General features: G+C 41.3%; 2 protein-coding genes across 7 annotated transcripts; one reads left to right on the top strand and one right to left on the bottom strand.

The window, feature by feature from the left end:
• Positions 1-46: 46 nt before the first annotated feature.
• gemin6 (gem (nuclear organelle) associated protein 6) lies at positions 47-1,836 on the bottom strand. Its single transcript, XM_039015788.1, has 2 exons — positions 1,393-1,836; positions 47-1,051 (listed from the first exon to the last, which is right to left on the bottom strand). The coding sequence occupies exons 1-2, from the start codon at positions 1,518-1,520 to the stop codon at positions 664-666; spliced, it is 516 nt and encodes a 171-aa protein (XP_038871716.1). The 5' UTR covers positions 1,521-1,836; the 3' UTR covers positions 47-663.
• LOC120065056 (serine/arginine-rich splicing factor 7-like) lies at positions 1,338-15,872 on the top strand. 6 transcript variants are annotated; one of them, XM_039015730.1, is made up of 9 exons: positions 1,338-1,413; positions 4,835-5,015; positions 5,366-5,542; positions 9,593-9,661; positions 12,117-12,188; positions 12,318-12,371; positions 14,998-15,042; positions 15,457-15,492; positions 15,594-15,872. In XM_039015730.1, exons 1-9 carry the CDS (start codon positions 1,353-1,355, stop codon positions 15,646-15,648), a joined length of 750 nt encoding a protein of 249 aa, XP_038871658.1. In that variant the 5' UTR covers positions 1,338-1,352; the 3' UTR covers positions 15,649-15,872. The 6 variants fall into 6 exon arrangements, with proteins under 6 accessions (XP_038871658.1, XP_038871683.1, XP_038871674.1 ...); XM_039015738.1 differs by lacking the exon at positions 1,338-1,413 and adding an exon at positions 1,842-1,932; XM_039015755.1 differs by lacking the exon at positions 14,998-15,042.
• The last annotated feature ends 3,371 nt before the right edge of the window (positions 15,873-19,243 follow it).

Here is a 19,243-nt window from a genome sequence, read left to right as displayed (position 1 = left end):
AATTATCAGAGATTTATTCAAGTTTTATCAAGTAAAATGATTTAGGATTAAAGATTCATAACATAGATTTTATAGGCACAGGTATTTTATTGGTCTTTTTTTATAGATATTTAAGTGTTGCGGGACAGATGCAACTATTGGTTTGTAAGTAACAGTGCACGTTTAATTACAAAAGTGCATTACAAAATTACAAAAAAGGTATCTTTAGAACCAAAACTTCACATTTCTAAATGTTACCAACTGTTTGCTTTGTGATAGCAATGTCCATTGTTGAATATGATTATAGTAACATTTGAACCATCAACAATCCAAAGCATTTTAAGTGTCTCTCAGTTCATCCCAACAGTCTAGAGTGGCTTTCCCTCCTCCTCTCCTCGACCTTCACTTATCTAAAAATGTGGGATAGGTGAAAGACACATGGCCAAGACCCAATTCCCAGTCCATTTTTTCCCCCACATAGAGGCAGATGAAGGAGACGAGACCATTTTAGACTATTGACATCCACTATGAGCCGGTTTCCCTGACACAGATTAAGCTTAGTCCTGAACTAAAAAGCTATTTCAATGGAGATCAAGAAAATAGACAATGTATTTTATTCCAGGACTCGGCTGAGCCTGATCTGTGTTTGAGAAAATATCCCTATATGTCAAAGTGAATCCTTCATCAGGAGTTGGCAGGCTGGTCTGGAGTTGAATCAGGGTTGCTCTCCACCAGGCTCTGCACTCGGGCCAGGATGATCTCGTTGGAGCTGCTACAGTCTTCCGCTCCGTAGGGGGCGCTCACTGTCAGCACGTTGGCCACGCACAGCATCTCGCCCTTCTCTTCCACGGGGATGCGGTTCTTTTCCAGCCACAGGCGGAGGCTCTCTTTCCTGTGCCTCACTTCTTCCGGGCCAAGGGTGTGGGCTCCTGGGGGTGTGAAAATGACCCTCAGTCGCCCCGCCGTTTCTTCATTGCCCTCCTGGAGGACCTCTACTTCCTGTACTGCATGGCCTGTCACAACTCGGACCGTCGGCGTGCCTCCTTTCTCCTGGAAGGTCACTAGGACTATACTGGGGGAGGGAAAATAGGTAATGCATTGAGTGTCAACTCAGCCTATATACACCCCTTTCAAAGCAACAATCCTGGTATTGTCTATGACTGAGTCACATCAAATATATCACACTGTAGCTAGGGATAGCAGTTACGAAGTATGATGCTCAAACTTAGGTCTCATAACAGAGTGGTGTAGTCACTCGTCACTGTTGTAGCTAGGTACCACACTATATAAGTCGGAGAAAAAACTGACAAATCAGTGCATTGGTGTATTATTTTCATATGATAGTTTAAGCTATCCATCAACAAATTGTGCACATGGCCATGGGGAAGAGTACTGGGAAGGTGACGAAGTTACCTGGCAGATACTGGATCAACGGTAAAAACCCAACCATGATGTTGTTGTTTCTCGTGCGCTGTCACTTTGACCTCTTTGTTGACATATTTACACCACTCCAGTGGCTTCAGTTGACGCCACGTGTCCATTACTATTTCAATATTCTGACCGAGAATAAGCTACACTGGGCTTTAATCTCCAAATCATGTGATTGAGCTGGCTACTGGATAGCTGGATTGAGCCTGTGATTAAATTTGTCCGACGGTCAAAGGTGTCGTAGAAAACAGTGATCCAATTCCAAAGGTTCCAGCCCGAAGAATTAAATACCTCGTTACACATTACTAACCTCTTCACCAACCTAATACTCTACTGTGTGATTCATGGTATGTACTATGGTATGAAATATGAGTAATTTAGCAATTTATTGCATTGCACGAGTACATTTAGTGACCCGTCATGTCTCTGACAGTCCTCTCAGGAGAATCAGTTTGACACACGCATGCGCAGATTGATTGTAAAGCGGGCCTTGAATCATGTCAAGACACGGTCGAAACGGAGGAGGTAAACTAAATAGCAAAACATATTTTAACTTCACAAAAAGATAATCTAACACATGTTCAATAGTAGACAAAATACAGTATTCGTGAAGATAATCGCATGCTTAGTTAACTATCTAACGTTAGCTACATTAGGCGTAACGTTACTTAGCTTTCTAGCTCTTGCCCTAAACAAGCACACCCGATTCTCTAATCAATGGCTGATTATGTAGCTATTTTTCGATCAAAATGTTTTAAAGGGGCAATCTGCAGTTGCTACATCCATTTGTGGACGTATAAATGAATGAAATGTGCCCAATGTTTGTTGAAGAATTGAATGGTGCAATATGCGGAAATCTCTCCGCCATTTCCTGGTTGCTAAAATTCTAATAGTTTGCGACAAAACAAACAGTCGTTGTGTAGAGAATCATTGTACCATCTAACCCGCTGTGAAATATATTTTCCATAACAAAAAGTTACATATTGCAGCTTAAATGCCTCATGACCTTAGTTCATCTGTTGTACCCCATCAGAACCCAACATATAAGTATGTTTTACTCCAATGTTTACAAACAATGTAAATGTTAACAAATACTAGCTATAAAGCCTCAAAACAAGGTTAAAACTATAATTTTGATATCATAGGATGGTCATTCCTTATATCCATTGCTCTATGAATTTGAGATGGGTTAGTTCTACAGCCCCACCCCTCAGCTTTTTAACAAAACAGGGGCGGGGAAGGCTTTGTTATTAATGCCATACATTTGTTTGGAAAATTTCCTCTCACAAGCCAGAATGTTGAATTACTTACATTCCTACAGACAACCTGTAAAGTGAGACAATATATTCACAGGAAAGTATACTTGCATTAACTTTTCAAGGCGCTGGTGGTGCGTTCAGATTTTTCACCTGAAGCGTGCGCAGAACCATGTAAACACATGCACGAGCTCGGCAAGTATGCATACTTCAAGTGATAGAAATCTGAACGCACTACCAGCGCTTTGAAAAGTTTGTATTTATACTTCCTGTCGATATGTCTCACATTCCTACCTGCAAAAGGACCAACCACATGGACAACCGGGAAAGTGAGTAAAAATATAATTTTATCTGTGTCATAGCCGGCCGTGACCAGGAGACCCATGAGGCGGCGCACAATTGTCCCAGCGTCATCCGGGTTAGGGGAGGGTTTGGCCGGCCGGGATTTCCTTGTCCCATCGCGCTCTAGTGACTCCTTGTTGAGGAACCAGGTGCCTGCAAGCTGACTTCGGTCGTCAGTTAGACGGTGTTTCCTCCAACACATTGGTGTGGCTGGCTTCCGGGTTAAGCGAGCAGAGAAGCAGTGCGGCTTGCCAGGGTTGTGTTTCGGAAGACGCATGGCTCTCAACCTTCGCCTCTCCGGAGTCCGTAGGGGAGTTGCAATGATGGGACAAGACTGTAACTACCAATTGGATATCATGAAAAAGGGGGTAAAAGTACAAAAAACTAAAATATTATTTTATTCAACATTCTAGCTTGTAGAGGTCAGGAGAGGAAACTTTCCTGGTCCAAATGCCAATTTCTGCCTGACGTAGAAATCAATGCAATTCAACTTTGGGTCTTTAGGCTAAACTGCTGATTGCGGCTTTAAATATATCAGTAGTGATTAGTAGACAAGTTGAATTAGGTGTGCTAGCTCTGGAATAGATCAATAACATGTAACATCTGTGATCCACAAGACGTTTGAGAACCACTGATAACGTTAGTGTAGCTAAAGAGTCTATGGGTTAAGGTGCTAAACTCTTACTACTTTTGTAGAGGGCAGCTCATGAGTCAGAAATGGTCCGCAAAATTGGACCTTATTTGCAGTTTAATTAGGCTAAGTAACAAAAATAAACAAAATCCTCACCTCACTAGCCGTTCTACCTTCTGTCTTAGTTGATGTGTTGACTCGTTCACCACAGCCAAACATAGCTACGCTTGATGAATACACCATGCCTCTGTAACGTTAGTTGGTGTCAAAGAATTCAATGGTTATGTATGACATATGTTAGGGGATGGATTACATCTAAATTCAAAGAGCAAATTACACATTCACTTGGCAACTAATGCAAATCAAACATGGCCCTAGGCCTAATCATAACCCTATAAACCTTTTGTCTTATCATAAAGAAAGGGGGATACCTAGTCAGTTGTACAACTGAAAGTATTCAACTGAAATGTGTCTTCCGCATTTAACCCAACCCCTCTGAATCAGACAGGTAGAAATTGATAAATTACTAGATGTTACACAATCTAGTAGCAAGGTATAGAGATAAGGTTGATCCTTTGCCTAATTTATCACATTTTCAGGCTTCAAATATTTGCTCTAGTGTGATTTAGGTGATACGTAATTTAATTAAATTAATTTATTTCACCTTTATTTAACCAGGTAGGCAAGTTGAGAACAAGTTCTCATTTACAATTGCGACCTGGCCAAGATAAAGCAAAGCAGTTCGACACATACAACAACACAGAGTTACACATGGAGTAAAAACAAACATACAGTCAATAATACAGTAGAAAAATAAGTCTATATACAATGTGAGCAAATGAGGTGAGATAAGGGAGGTAAAGGAGGTCATTGCAGTAAATCACTACATACAGCTCATTGTCATGTGGAAAAGTACACAATATTATATTCATATGAATGACACTAGTAATTTATAATTTTATTTAGACCATAGCATGAGGAACTGCCTCAGGCCAACCCTATGCTAATTATTCACTGACCTTAATACATATGGGATGCCTTGAGAGGGCTGCATTTCAATGTGATTTTTACATTTGTGCAGTTACTTCCAGCAACCCTTTTGATACTGAGCTTAGGGGAGTGGGAAATCAAAGGCCCTCAGAACAGAAGTCAGCAAGTTGCAGCAGTGGTGGCACCTCTTTCTGTTTTTCCTTTGCAGACTCTAAGATTTACGTCGGTAACCTGGGCACTGGTGCAGGGAAAGGAGAGCTGGAGCGGGCGTTCGGGTATTACGGACCTTTAAGAACAGTGTGGATCGCTAGGAACCCCCCGGGCTTTGCCTTTGTGGAGTTTGAAGACACCCGGGATGCAGAAGATGCGGTCCGAGGCCTTGACGGCAAGTAAGTGGTACCTCAAGACTTCAGACTTTGCCCCCAAGTTTAGCCTACTTTCCAAGACCTACAAGCTGAAAGGGCTCAAAGGGCACCTCTGTTGTTGACGTTTGCCAATCAATAATGTAATTTGCTCTTTGCAAATATTGAAGGATTTTATTGGTTTAGGGACATCTATCAGTAGAAGGTAAGCAGGTAGCTGGTATTATCTTGTTACTCATTTGCTACTATCCAGATCATACACTTAAGGTATGTTCCTAAATGCTTGTTACACTTTAGATGGGTTTCCTTAAGTCCTCTTTTTGAAGTGAACTATGCCATTGTGCAATTTGCTGACTGTCGAACTGACTGTTTTTCAGGTTGATTTCTGGATCTCGAGTTCGAGTTGAATTATCTACAGGGATGCCGCGGCGATCTCGGTACGAGCGTGCGCCCACCAACCGGCCCTTTGACTCCAACGACAAGTGCTATGAGTGTGGTGAGCGGGGGCACTATGCCTACGACTGCCACCGCTACGGTCGACGCAGGAGGACCAGGTAAAGCCTCCTTAACCAATGCATCAGATTTAGCTTGTTTTGGGCTTTTCTTATTTTGATAGTTGTGGCTTATTTTCCATTGTCTTGATTTTTCAGTGTCTTATGTAGATAAAAAAAAGTTAAGATGATTATTATACTATCATACAACCTGTTGTTGCAACTTTTGTCTCTCCGTCTGTCACTTAATCCCTTTTAAAATATGGAAATACTTCTGAAATGTTATGTGGGTTTTTTTTGTTAACAACTCACCTGGTCAAAACATTTCAGGTTTCGTCGTTTGATTCAGAGTGTCACGATCCTTAACGATTTCATGAGGCATCTAGCAAATTCCACACTTTCGATCCTATGACCATGGGGTTGATCGATCAGCCAGACCTCCCCTTCTCAAGCAACTGCCACTTCTAGCTGCACCTTAAAGATTTCATAGAGGGCTGACAATTCACCAGATGATTTGGTTATCAATTTGAGCCTGGGGTTTTGTAAAGAGGACAACCAGGTAGACCATGGTCCCGTCTAGACAAATCGCCTTGCATCTATCAAGTCTCAATCAAGCGATTTGGCTGTCAATACAATCATCATCGTTAGAAATCGAAGAACACGACTAGATGCAGAAGTCGGCTGATAGATACTTCTAGAACGCCTAGATCTGCTCGAACCTTGGTCCAAAGTGGGTCAACCGGGCAAACTCGCAAGGTTTATTTCAAGTACCAATTAATGTGTTTTTATCTCCAATGTATGACTTGACAATAACATTCCTCTCTTCCACTCTTTACTAGAGAACTGAAAGGCCTGCTTTAAGCAGGATACGTTAGCTCCATGAACAGCTATGTCTATATTAGAGGTCGACCGATTATGATTTTTCAACGCTGATACCGATTATTGGAGGACCAAAAAAAGCCGATACCGATTAATCGGCCAATTGTTATATATACAATTGAAGTCGGAAGTTTACATACACCTTAGCCAAATACATTTAAACTCAGTTTTTCACAATTCCTGACATTTAATCCTAGTAAAAATTCCCTGTCTTAGGTCAGTTAGGATCACCACTTTATTTTAAGAATGTGAAATGTCAGAATAATAGTAGAGCGAATTATTTATTTCAGCTTTTATTTCTTTCATCACATTCCAAGTGGGTCAGAAGTTTACATACACTCAATTAGTATTTGGTAGCATTGCCTTTCAATTGTTTAACTTGGGTCAAACGTTTCGGGTAGCCTTCCACAAGCTTCCCACAATAAGTTGGGTGAATGTTGGCCCATTCCTCCTGACAGAGCTGGTGTAACTGAGTCAGGTTTGTAGGCCTCCTTGCTCGCACACGCTTTTTCAGTTCTGCCCACAAATTTTCTATGGGACTGAGTTCAGGGCTTTGTGATGGCCGCTCCAATAACTTGACTTTGTTGTCCTTAAGCCATTTTGCCACAACTTTGCAAGTATGCTTGGGGTCATTGTCCATTTGGAAGACCCATTTGCGACCAAGCTTTAACTTCCTGACTGATGTCTTGAGATGTTGCTTCAATATATCCACATAATTTTCCATTCCTCATGATGCCCTCTATTTTGTGAAGTGCACCAGTCCCTTCTGCAGCAAAGCACCCCACAACATGATGCTGCCACCCCCGTGCTTCACGGTTGGGATGGTGTTCTTCGGCTTGCAAGCCTCCCCCTTTTTCCTCCAAACATAACGATGTTCATTATGGCCAAACAGTTCTATTTTTCTTTCATCAGACCAGAAGACATTTCTCCAAAAAGTACGATCTTTGTCCCCATGTGCAGTTGCAAACCGTAGTCTGGCTTTTTTATGGCGGTTTTTGGAGCAGTGGCTTCTTCCTTGCTGAGAGGCCTTTCAGGTTATGTCGATATAGAACTCGTTTCACTGTGGATATAGATACTTTTGTACCCGTTTCCTCCAGCATCTTCACTCCGTCCTTTGCTGTTGTTCTGGGATTGATTTGCACATTTCGCACCAAAATACGTTCATCTCTAGGAAATAGAACGTGTCTCCTTCCTGACCGGTATGACTGCTGCGTGGTCCCATGGTGTTTATACTTGCATACTATTGTTTGTACTGATGAATGTGGTACCTTCAGGCGTTTGGAAATTGCTCTGGAGGTCTACATTTTTTTTCTGAGGTCTTGGCTGATTCCTTTTAGATTTTCCCATGATGTCAAGCAACGAGGCACTGAGTTTGAATGTAGGCCTTGAAATACTGACCCACTGGAATTGTGATACAGTGAATTATAAGTGAAATAATCTGCCTGTAAACAATTGTTGGCAAAATTACTTGTCTTGCACAAAGTAGATGTCCTAACCGACTTGCCAAAACTATAGTTTGTTAACAAGAAATTTGTGGAGTGGTTGAAAAACAAGTTTTAATGACTCCAACCTAAGTGTATGTAAACTTCAGACTTCAACTGTATATATGTAATAATGACAATTACAACAATACTGAATGAACAATGAACACTTTTATTTGAACTTAATATAATACATAAATAAAATCAATTGTCTCAAATAAATAATGAAACATGTACAATTTAGTTTAAATAATGCAAAAACAATGTTGGAGAAGAAAGTAAAAGTGCAATATGTGCCATGTAAAAAAGCTAACGTTTAAGTTCCTTGCTCAGAACATGAGAACATGAAAGCTGGTGGTTCCTTTTAACATGAGTCTTCAATATTCCCAGTTAAGAAGTTTTAGGTTGTAGTTATTATAGGAATTATAGGACTATTTCTCTATACCATTTGTATTTCATATACCTTTGACTATTGGATGTTGTTATAGGCACTTTAGTATTGCCAGCCTAATCTCGGGAGTTGATAGGCTTGAAGTCATAAACAGCGCTGTGCCTCAAGCATTGCTAAGAGCTGCTGGCAAACGCAGTAAAGTGCTGTTTGAATGAATGCTTGCTTACGAGCCTACTGCTGCCTACCACTGCTAAGTCAGACTGCTTTATCAAATCATATACTGAATTATTATATAATAAACACACAGAAATACGAGCCTTTGGTCGTTAATATGGTCAAATCCGAAAACTTTCATTTTGAAAACAAAACGTTTATTCTTTCAGTGAAATACGCAACCAATCCGTATTTTATCGAACGGGTGGCAACCCTAAGTCTAAATATTGCTGTTATATTGCACAAACTTCTATGTAATAATTATGTAAAATTCTGGCAAATTAATTACGGTCTTTACACAGTTTGCAACAAGCCAGGCGGCCCAAACTGCTGCATATACCCTGACTCTGCTTGCACTGAACGCAAGAGAAGTGACACAGTTTCCCTAGTTAATATTGCCTGCTAACATTAATTTATTTTAACTACATATGCAGGTTAAAAAAATATATACTTGTATTGATTTTAAGAAAGGCATTGATGTTTATGGTTAGGTTTGTCCACGAATGCGCTTTTGTTAAATCATCACCCATTTGGCGAAGTTGAAGTAGGCTGTGATTCGATGATAAATTAGCAGGCACGCATTGATTATATGCAACGCAAAACAAGCTAGTTAACCTAGTAAGATCATCAACCATGTGTAGTTAACTAGTGATTATGTGAAGATTGATTGTTTTTTTAATAAGAAGTTTAATGCTAGCTAGCAACTTACCTTGGCTCCTTGTAGCCACAAGGTCCTTTTTATGCTGCACTCGCGTAACAGGTGGTCAGCCTGCCACACAGTCTCCTCGTGGATTGCAATGTAATCGGCCATAATCGGCGTCCCAAAATTGCAGATTAACGATTGTTATGAAAAATTGAAATCGGCCCTAATTAATCGGCCATGCCGATTAATCGGTCGACCTCTAGTCTATATAGTGACTCCTACTACCAGTACCATTGCACGTGTAATGCTAAATCTAATGTAATCCCCCTCTTTTTGTGTGTTGATTTGAGCCAGTGTCAGAGCATCAGTGGGCTTAGGGTGATTGTTGTTGTCAGAGGCCAGGTCAGAATTAAAGACAGACTGAGGCAGTGTTATGTGGGGCTTCGCGGGGCCTGCTCTGAACTGTCCATCTTTCCCTCCCCACCCCTCGTTTGGATGTGGTTTAGGTCCCGGTCTCACTCCAGGTCCGGTGGGAGGAGGTACTCTCGCTCTCGCAGCCGGGGCCGTGGCAGGAGGTGAGCATTCTTATGCACATTTTTCTCGTTCCAAAGGCTCTGTTGTCCAACTTCCTCGGAAAAGGGTCACATCAATCATCGATGGAGTTCCTCAGGGGTCTATTCTTGGACCTCTTTTTTTCGTAACACATATAATGAAATAAAAATGATTGTACAGTACATTCAGAAAGTATTCAGACCCCTTGACTTTTTAAACATTTTGATACTTACAGCCTTATTCTAAAATGTATTAAATTGTTTCCCCCCTCATCAATATCTCATTTACATAAGTATTCATACCCTTTACTCAGTACTTTGTTGAAGCACCTTTGGCAGCGATTACAGCTTTGAGTCTTCTTGGGTATTACGCTACAAGCTTGGCAAACCTGTATTTGGGGAGTTTCTCCCATTTTCTCTACAGTTTCTCCCATTTTCTCTATTTTCTCTACAGGCATCACTGCACGGCTATTTTCAGGTCTCCAGATATGTTCGATCTAGTTTAAGTCAGGGCTCTGGCTGGGCCACTCAAGGACATTCAGAGACTTGTCCCGAAGCCACTCCCTCATTGTCTTGGCTGTGGGCTTAGGGTCGTTGTCCTGTTGGAAGGTGAACCTTCGCCCCAGTCTTAAGATCCTGAGCGCTCTGGAGCAGGTTTTTTTCAAGGATCTCTCCGTTCATCTTTGCCTCAATCCTTACTAGTGTTCCTGCCACTGAAAAACATCTGCACAGCATGATGTTGCCGCCACCATGCTTCCCCCGTAGGGATGAAGGCCTCATTGATGGAGTGCTGCAGAGATGGTTGTCCTTCTGGAAGGTTCTCCCATCTTGAAAGAGGAACTTTGGAGCTTTGTCAGAGTGACCATTTGGTTCTTGGTCCCCTCCCTGACCACAGCCCTTCTCTCCCGATTGCTCAGTTTGGCCGGGCGGCCAGCTCTATGAAGAGTATTTGTGGTTCCAAACCTCTTTTCATTTAAGAATGATGGAGGCCACTGTGTTCTTGGGGACCTTAAATGCTGCAGAAATGTTTTGGTAACCCTCCCCAGATCTGTACCTCGACACAATCCTGTCTCGGAGCTCTACGGATAATTCCTTTGATCTCATGGCTTTGTTTTTGCTCAGTCAACTGTGGGACCTTTATTTAGACAGGTGTGTGCCTTTCCAAATCATGTTCAATCAATTGAGTTTACCACAGATGGACTCCAATCAAGTTGTAGAAACATCTCAAGCACGATCAATGGAAACATGATGCACCTGAGCTCAATTTCGCGTCTCATAGCAAAGGGTCTGAATACTTATGTAAATAAGGTATTTAAAAAATTTAAAGCCAAAATTTAAAAAAAATCTGTTTTTGCTTCATCATTATGGGGTATTGTGTGTAGATGTTGTTGATGTTGTTTAATCCATTTTAGAATAAAGCTGTAACGAAACAAAATGTGGAAAAATGGAAGGGGTCTGAATACTTTCTGAATATACTGAGTGTATAAAACATTAGGAACACCTTCCTAATATTCAGCTGCACCCCCTTTTGCCCTTAGAACAGCCCCAATTCGTCGGTGCATGGACTCTACAAGGTGTCAAGTGTTCCACAGGGATGGTGGCCCATGTTGATTCTAATGCTTCCCACAGTTGTCAAGTTCTCTGGATGTCATTTGGGTGCTGGACCATTCTTGATACACACGGGAAACTTGAGCGTAAAAAACCCAGCAGCATTGCAGTTCTTGATACACTCAAACCGGTGCGCCTGGCACCTACTACCATACCCCGTTCAAAGGCACTTACATCTTTTGTCTTGCCCAATCAATCAAATGTATTTATAAAGCCCTTTTTACATCAGCTGATGTCACAAAGTGCTATACAGAAACCCAGCCTAAAACCCCAAACAGCAAGCAATGCCGATGTAGAAGCACGGTGGCTAGGAAAAACTCCCTATTCACCCTATGAATGGCACACATACACAACCCATGTCTCAAGTCCTTCTTTAACCTGTCTCTTCCCCTTCATCTACACTGATTTAACAAGTGACATCAATAAGGGATCATAGCTTTCACCTGGTCAGTCTATGTCAGGGTTCTCTAACCCTGTTCCTGGAGAGCTACCTTTCTGTAGGTTTTTGCTCCAACCCCAGTTGTAACTAACCTGATTCAGCTGATCAATCAGCTAATTATTAGAATCAGGTGTGCTAGATTAGGGTTGGAGGGAAAACCTACAGGATGGTAGCTCTCCAGGAACACGGTTTGGAGAGCTCTGGTCTGTCATGGAAAGAACAGGTGTTCCTAATGTTTTGTGCACTCAGTGTAGAGTAAATTGTCATTACACTGTTATGCTGTACACAACTCCATATACTGCATGCATACATACATTCACCACAGATACATATACAGATTTGTATGATAGAGTAGTTGATCAGGAATGGCAGTGCAGAGTTTACCGGGTCTGAATGTATGTTAGCTAACAGCTTTTGATATTTATGTTCTAGATCAAGATCCTTCTCTCCACGCCGCTCTCGTTCTCCTAGAAGATCTAGAGCCCTTACCCCCAAGAGATCAAGGTAAATTGTAGAAAAATGGACTTGCTTGCATTATTATTATTAAGATCCCACATTGTGTAAAACAATAACATTGTTCACTTATTTAGTAAATGATGGGTGTTGATGCTTTCCCCCCTAATTTATTTTTAGATCTCGATCAAAGTCCAGATCAAGGTCTAGGTCACTTTCTCATGCAAAGACCAGGTGAGAAATATAACTGTTTCAATGCTCTGATCAGCGTTGCATTGCTATTGTCAACAATGCAGCTACATACGTTGAGTAATTAACACTTAATGCAACAGTTTGTGTCAATCCTCAAAGATTGTCACTACTGCAACAAAATACAATTTTGTGTTGGTATTGATCGTTTCGGGTATTACAATTTAGACATTTGTCCCCTTGATATATTACATCACTGACTTAAGAGACTAAAGCAGGTTCCTCATTCCATGGAGGGCATAGTGTCTGCGGGTTTTCGCTTTAGATGAAGAGAGAGCCAACCAGGTGAGGAGAGTTACTACGTTGAACAAAAATATAAACATAACAAGTGTTGGTCCCATGTTTCATGAGCTGAAATAAAAGATCCCAGAAATGTTCCACAAAAAGTTTTTCTCTCAAATTTAGTGCACAGATTTGTGTACATCCCTGTTAGTGAGCATTTCTCTTTTGCCTAGATAATCCATCCACCTGACAGGTGTGGCATATCAAGAACCTGATTAAACAGCATGATCATTACACAGGTGCACTTTGTGCTGTGGACAATAAAAGTCCACTAAAATGTGCAGTTTTGTCACAACACAATGCCACAGATGTTTCGAGGGAGCATGGTGACTGCAGGAATGTTCAACAGAGCTGTTCCCAGAGAATTAAATGACCTCCACATCTAGCTTCTTCACCTGCGAGATCGTCTGAGATGAGCCACCAGGACAGCTGATGAAACTGTGGGTTTGCACAACCAAAGAAATTCTGCACAAATTCTCAAAAACCGTCTCAGGGAAGGCAATCTGTGTGCTCGTCTTCCTCACCAGGGTCTTGACCTGACTGCAGTTTGGCGTCGTAACCAACTTCAATGGGCAAATGCTCACCTTCAAAGGCCACTGGCACGCTGGAGAAGTGTGCTCTTCAAGGATGAATCCTGATTTTTAACTACCAGGCAGATGGCAGACAGCCTCGTGGGGATCGAGTGGTTTGCTGATTGTGAACAGAGTGCCCCATGGTGGCGTTGGGGTTATGGTATGGGCAGGCATAAGCTACGGACAAGGGACACAATTGCATTTTATCGATGGCAATTTGGATACCCAGAGATACCGTGGCGAGATCCTGAGGCCCATTGTCGTGTCATCCATCTGCCACCATTACCTCATGTTTCAGTATAATAATGCACGGCCCCATGTTTGGGATGCTCTGGATCAACGTGTACGACAGCGTGTTCCAGTTCCCACCAATATCCAGAAACTTTGCACAGCCATTGAAGAGGAGTGGGACAATATTCCACAGGCCACTTTTTTTTGGTTTGTTGAAGATATGTGACCAACTGATGCATACCGTATCTGTATTCCCATGTGAAATCCATAGATTAGGGCCTAATGAATTTATATCAATTGGCTGATTTCTTTATATGAACTGTAACGCAGTAAAATCTTTGACATTTTTGCATATTGATTTATATTTTTGTTTAGTGTAAATAGTGACCTAATTTCATCAATCAACTACAAGGGAAGAGCGAAAAACCCGCAGGCACTCGGCCATCCGTGGAATGAGTTGAAGTGAGGCCTAAAGCCTTGTTCACACTGCAGGCCTTAATGCTTAAATCAGTTTTGTAATGGTGACTGTTCAAACAACAAGTTACAAGTGACCAAATCGTACTTGCCCTTTTGTGCTGTCGTCTGTGCCCAATAATGTTTCTACCATGTTGTGTGCTGCTGCCATTTTGTGTGCTGCTGCCATGTTGTGTGCTGCTGCCATGTTGTGTGCTGCTACCATGTTGTGTGCTGCTACCATGTTGTGTGCTTCTGCCATGTTGTGCTGCTGCCATGTTGTCATGTTGTGTTGCTACCATGCTATGTTGTTGTCTTAGGTCTCTCTTTATGTAGTGATGTGTGTTCTGTCCTATATATTGTTTAATTCCCAGGCCTTTTGGTAGGCCGCCATTGTAAACAAAAATGTGTTCTTTACTGACTTGCCTAGTTAAATAAAAATACATGTGTGTGTTCAGATAGCAGTCATTCGCTGACATGGCTACACTAGTTGTCATAGTAACGATGGGTGTGTGTGCAGTGGTGTAGGCTGATTGGTGGTGTGCTCGTGCTTCCTATTACTCAGACGTTTTGTAGCAATCCTAAGGTGACAGCAATGCCTTCCCTGGACTTTTACCCAGTTGCTTTGAATGTTCAAAATCATAGTGTAAGAACACTTTTAAAGCCTCAGGATAAGATGATCCAACTTTCAAAGCTAGTTCTTTTTGGCTAGCCGCAGCAGTCAACTAGCTAGCTAGGTAGCTGTTTAGGTTTGTAGTACATTCACTAATTTGTTTATAAGCCATTAACAAGCTAGCTAGCTACAACGTCACGTTCTTGTCAAACTCAACAACGTATCTTGAGGGCAAATAAATCAGATTTGACTGTTCAGACAAGTCGCATTGCCAGCAATCAGATTGAAGGTGGTTTGCAATGGTGGCTTGAAATATCAGATTCCATGTAGCTTTTGAATGTTCAGACTGCAGGAAAAGTAACAGAAGTGATCTTAGCCCATTGGTGGAGATAAAAACAACAATGACCAACCAGAAAAAGGGACACTAGAATATGAATGCCTTGTATGTTTACTTCTTCAGGTCTGGTTCTGTGGGCAGATCCAAGTCTGGTTCCCCCACGAGGAGGTATGCAGAAGTCTTGAGTCTGACCCCAATTTTCTTTCCACCATTCTGCTCTCTATACGAGCTGTGGAACAGTTTGACAAATGCATGATAAGCAGCAAAACGAGGGGAGGGCAATCGTTATGCATGGTTACAGTTAACGGTGTAGATGCGTGATGGTTCATTAAGTCAGGCTACTTAAGCATTACATGTGAAAGGTAGACTCTGCAATAAATCAACAACAATTACATTCACATCTTTAATTCAATATGTGAAAAATGTATTAAGAGGTTATTTGAATTGTGTTCTTTAAATTCATTTTGCATGACGAACTTATATTAAATGCATGGTCTTTAAATACTTTGCTTGCTACAAATTGCCGCTGTCGAAGTCTTGTAAGAATGAGCTCTAAAATGAAAATTCTATTTTAAATCCCAGCTGTTCAAAATCTAAAGCTTCACCTCAAAAACTAAGGTGCGTTTTTCCTCCCAGCTGAGGTAATGACTTTAATGTGGGGTTAATGCACAGCAAATAAATGAAGAGGGGAAACTAACTTCTGTTTCTCTCTCTTTCAGCCACTCTACCTCGAGGAGTCCTCGTCGAAATGGCAGCTCGGAGAGGGACGACTGAACTTGGGACGTTTTTGTTTCTTTATGTTAGCATCTCTAGTGACTAAGTTCTTTGTAAACCCATTGTATTGTATCATTTGAACATATGTGGTGTTGTTCATTTCCTTCTGAGGCATATTACTGACGGTTCAAGAAGAAGCAATGGGGACCCAGTTTGGAATGCGTTTTTGTGTTTTGTGTTTTAGAAATAGTTGTTGGTTAATAAAGTATATTTGATTTAAAATGGTTGTGATACTGTTTTGGTGCTGTGTTGTCCATCTGGGCACAGTTGGTCTTTATATAGCACAACTAAATGAAATGGTTGATAAATTAAATGTTTTGAATTGAGGGATACCTATAGAGGGCAATGTTGCACTTGCGAAATGTGCTCTTTGAATTTTGAACTCATGATCAGACCACACTGCTCTTGTCTTATCCTTGATACCAAATAGCTACTACTACTACTTTAAGCTCTTGCCTCTACAAATCGTAGGTTAATATTTTATTTCAGACATGTGACCTACTTGTGTACTTATGTACTGACATGTATGTGTAACTGATAGATGCACACCAGTGCCATTTAAGATGAGGTAGGACCATTTGTTTTCATGAGCATGGCCTTATTTCTATTACAGCGTATTGGATAACTCTCATTCATATTCCATTCACCCAGTCCAATGTAACAGTGACAGGTTTAGGCTATTAGATGATACTCAAATTTTCCCTATGACCATCATGATGTTGCTACAACCTAGCCTATGAATGAAATTTTACAACGTAGGTGCACACAGGTCGAGAAACAAATTTATGGTGACATACAGGGACACATGGACAGACAGTGACATCCAATACCGCCTTGCACACTTGCCTGCATCTAGCTGACACATTGCCTTCGGATAGTATTCAGACCCCTTGACTTTTTCCACATTTTGTTACGCTATAGCCTTATTCTAAAATTGATGAAATGAATAAAATTCCTCAGCAATCTATGCACAATACCACATAATGACAAAATAAATAACAGAATTACCTTATTTACATAAGTATTCAGACCCAAGGTCATCCTTGAGATGTTTCTACAACTTGATCGGAGTCCACCTGTGGTAAACTCAATTGATTGGACATGATTTGGAAAGGCACACACCTGTTTATATAAGGTCCCACAGTTGACAGTGCATGTCAGAGAAGAAACCAAGCCATGAGGTCAAAGGAATTGTACGTAGAGCTCCGAGACAGGCTTGTGTCGAGGCACAGATCTGGGGAAGGGTACCAAAAAACTTCTGCAGCATTGAAGGTCCCCAAGAACACAGTGGCCTCCATCCTTCTTAAACGCTAGAAGTTTGGAACCACCAAGACTCTTCCTAGAGATGGCCCCCCCAGCCAAACTGAGCAATCGGGGGAGAAGGGCCTTGGTCAGGCAGGTGACCAAGAACCCTATGGTCAATCTGACAGTGCTCTAGAGTTCCTCTGTGGAGATGGGAGAACCTTCCAGAAGGACAACCATCTCCGTAGCACTCCACCAAATCAGGCCTTTATGGTAGAGTGGCCAGGACGGAAGCCACTCCTCAGTAAAAGGCACATGACAGCCCGCTTGGAGTTTGCCAAAAGGCACCTAAAGGCTCAGACCAAGGGTCTGAATACTTATGTAAATGTATTTTTTTAAATTGTATTATTCTTCATAAATTAGCAAAAATTCTAAAATCCTGTTTTTGCTTTGTCATTATGGGGTATTGTGTGTAGATTTAATCAATTTTAGAATAAGGCTGTAACCTACCAAAATGTGGAAAAAGTCAAGGGGTCTGAATACTTTCCGAATGCACTATGTAGGGTGTGATCATTAGTCCAACAGTTGCAAACAAGAGTTTCTATTGGACAAATTCAGGTATGTTTATCCCTGTCTTGTTCTGTTTGCATAAACACAGTTCACTTCATAGAAGCCATGTTGTATTCCTTATTGCGTCTATGTGCTCTCCTCCTCTCACGTCTTCCCTTCCCTTGTGGACATCAATGCACAACATATTAGCTGTATGTGACCAGGTGAAAAAACCTTATCAGGTCAAACACAGCCTACATCGTTGTCACCATATTAGGTAAAGTAATGTCATTGTCAGCATAGCTAATATAACTAACACTTTAGTAAACCCCTCTACAATCATGCAATAACATTACAGTGTACAGTCAGTAAGCAGTGACCCCGGTGGCAATAAATTAGTATCACCAAAAGCTTACCTTGACTTAGAAGAGTTCCAGTGTTGTGTTGGAATGTCATAGCCAGCTATTTAACATAGCATCCCTCGGTTTGAGTAGGCTAAACTAGCGAGCTGCATTTTTTTTGCCAAGTAAGTGAAACTGGGAAAAAATGACAATCTCTCACTCTCTCTATTTCTCTCTTGCTTCTCCTTTATTTTGGAAGAAATTAAATTGTTCAAAACTGTTCAACTATTGTCTTTCTCTCTTTTTGAGTCAGCTACTCACCATGTTTTATACACTGTAGAGCTAGCTAGCTGTTGGTTATACCTTCAGTACTAAATTGATTCTCTGATGCTTTGATTGGGTGGACAACGTCAGTTCATGCTGCAAGAGCTCTGATAGGCTGGAGGACATCCTCCGGAAGTTGTCATATGTAAGGGGGTGAGAACAATGAGCCTCCTAGGTTTTGTATTGAAGTCAATGTACACAGAGGAGCACGGAAGCTAGCTTTCCTCCAGCTATGATGCTACCCTACAGAGTGCTGTTGAGGCTTCTGTAGACCTTTGCAAAATAGTGTGTTTTAATCAATTATTTGGTGAGGTGATTATATTTGGTATAGTTTTATCTAAAAAGGATAACTTTTTAAATGTTTTACAATTTACATTTTTAGGAAATTTGCAGAGGAGGATGGTCCACCCCTTCCGCCTCTGAGGAGCCTCAACAGATGCACTGTAATGTTTTTACATTTATGTAAATTGTAAAGTATTTTGTCTGTAATGTCTTTTTCGTTATGTGTCGGACCCCAGTAAGACTAGTTGTCGCCGGCTAATGAGGATCCTAATAAAATAAAATCGTAAACACATTTGATTATGAAAACGCCCAAGGTCACAGAGACAAAGGAGGGGGTAAGAGATGGTCATAAAAGATGATAATCATGATGCAGTTGATGGGCCTCCAGTTACCCTCTCCACTCAGTTTCACTTGGCCAAAGATTTGACAATAATAAAATAATCTCATGGTGTAGTAATGTCTGAAGTGTTTTTCAGACACGCCAACATGCTGTTGGGCAGGTAAAGACCAGGGAGCGTTTAGCCTATAACAGCAGTGGGAACGAGGCCTTTATCTGCATCCCAAATCACACCCTTTTCCCTATATAGCGCACTACTTTTGACCAGAGCCCTATGGTTCCCTATCGGCACTAGTCAAAAGAAGTGCACTATATATGGTATAGGGTGCCATTTGGGATGCACCCATTGGAATGCAGCTGTTTACCGCTTGTTTCTCCCTCCTTGTTTTCCCCTTTTCCTCCCAGCTGTTTGATCATAATCCAAAGAGACTGCTCATATCTTTTAATAGCCTCATTAGCCAAAGGCAAAATGTCAACTACCTAATGTGCGTGACCTTATTCTGGTATGCAAGGGGTTCGA

The sequence above is a fragment of the Salvelinus namaycush genome, chromosome 2 (assembly GCF_016432855.1).
Source record: "Salvelinus namaycush isolate Seneca chromosome 2, SaNama_1.0, whole genome shotgun sequence".
Taxonomy (NCBI): Eukaryota; Metazoa; Chordata; class Actinopteri; order Salmoniformes; family Salmonidae; genus Salvelinus; species Salvelinus namaycush.
This window is presented reverse-complemented; position numbering and strand designations above follow the sequence as displayed.

What these genes read in the sequence shown, in the direction of transcription:
- gemin6 (XM_039015788.1), bottom strand. Translation starts at nt 1,520, where the DNA reads ATGGACACGTGGCGTCAACTGAAGCCACTGGAGTGGTGTAAATATGTC. An exon ending in GTTGATCCAGTATCTGCCAG is followed by an intron (nt 1,052 to 1,392) that starts GTAACTTCGTCA and finishes TCCCTCCCCCAG; the next exon opens with TATAGTCCTAGTGACCTTCC.
- LOC120065056 (XM_039015730.1), top strand. Translation starts at nt 1,353, where the DNA reads ATGGCCATGGGGAAGAGTACTGGGAAGGTGACGAAGTTACCTGGCAGA. An exon ending in TCTGGTTCCCCCACGAGGAG is followed by an intron (nt 15,043 to 15,456) that starts GTATGCAGAAGT and finishes TTTAAATCCCAG; the next exon opens with CTGTTCAAAATCTAAAGCTT. An exon ending in GCTTCACCTCAAAAACTAAG is followed by an intron (nt 15,493 to 15,593) that starts GTGCGTTTTTCC and finishes TCTCTCTTTCAG; the next exon opens with CCACTCTACCTCGAGGAGTC.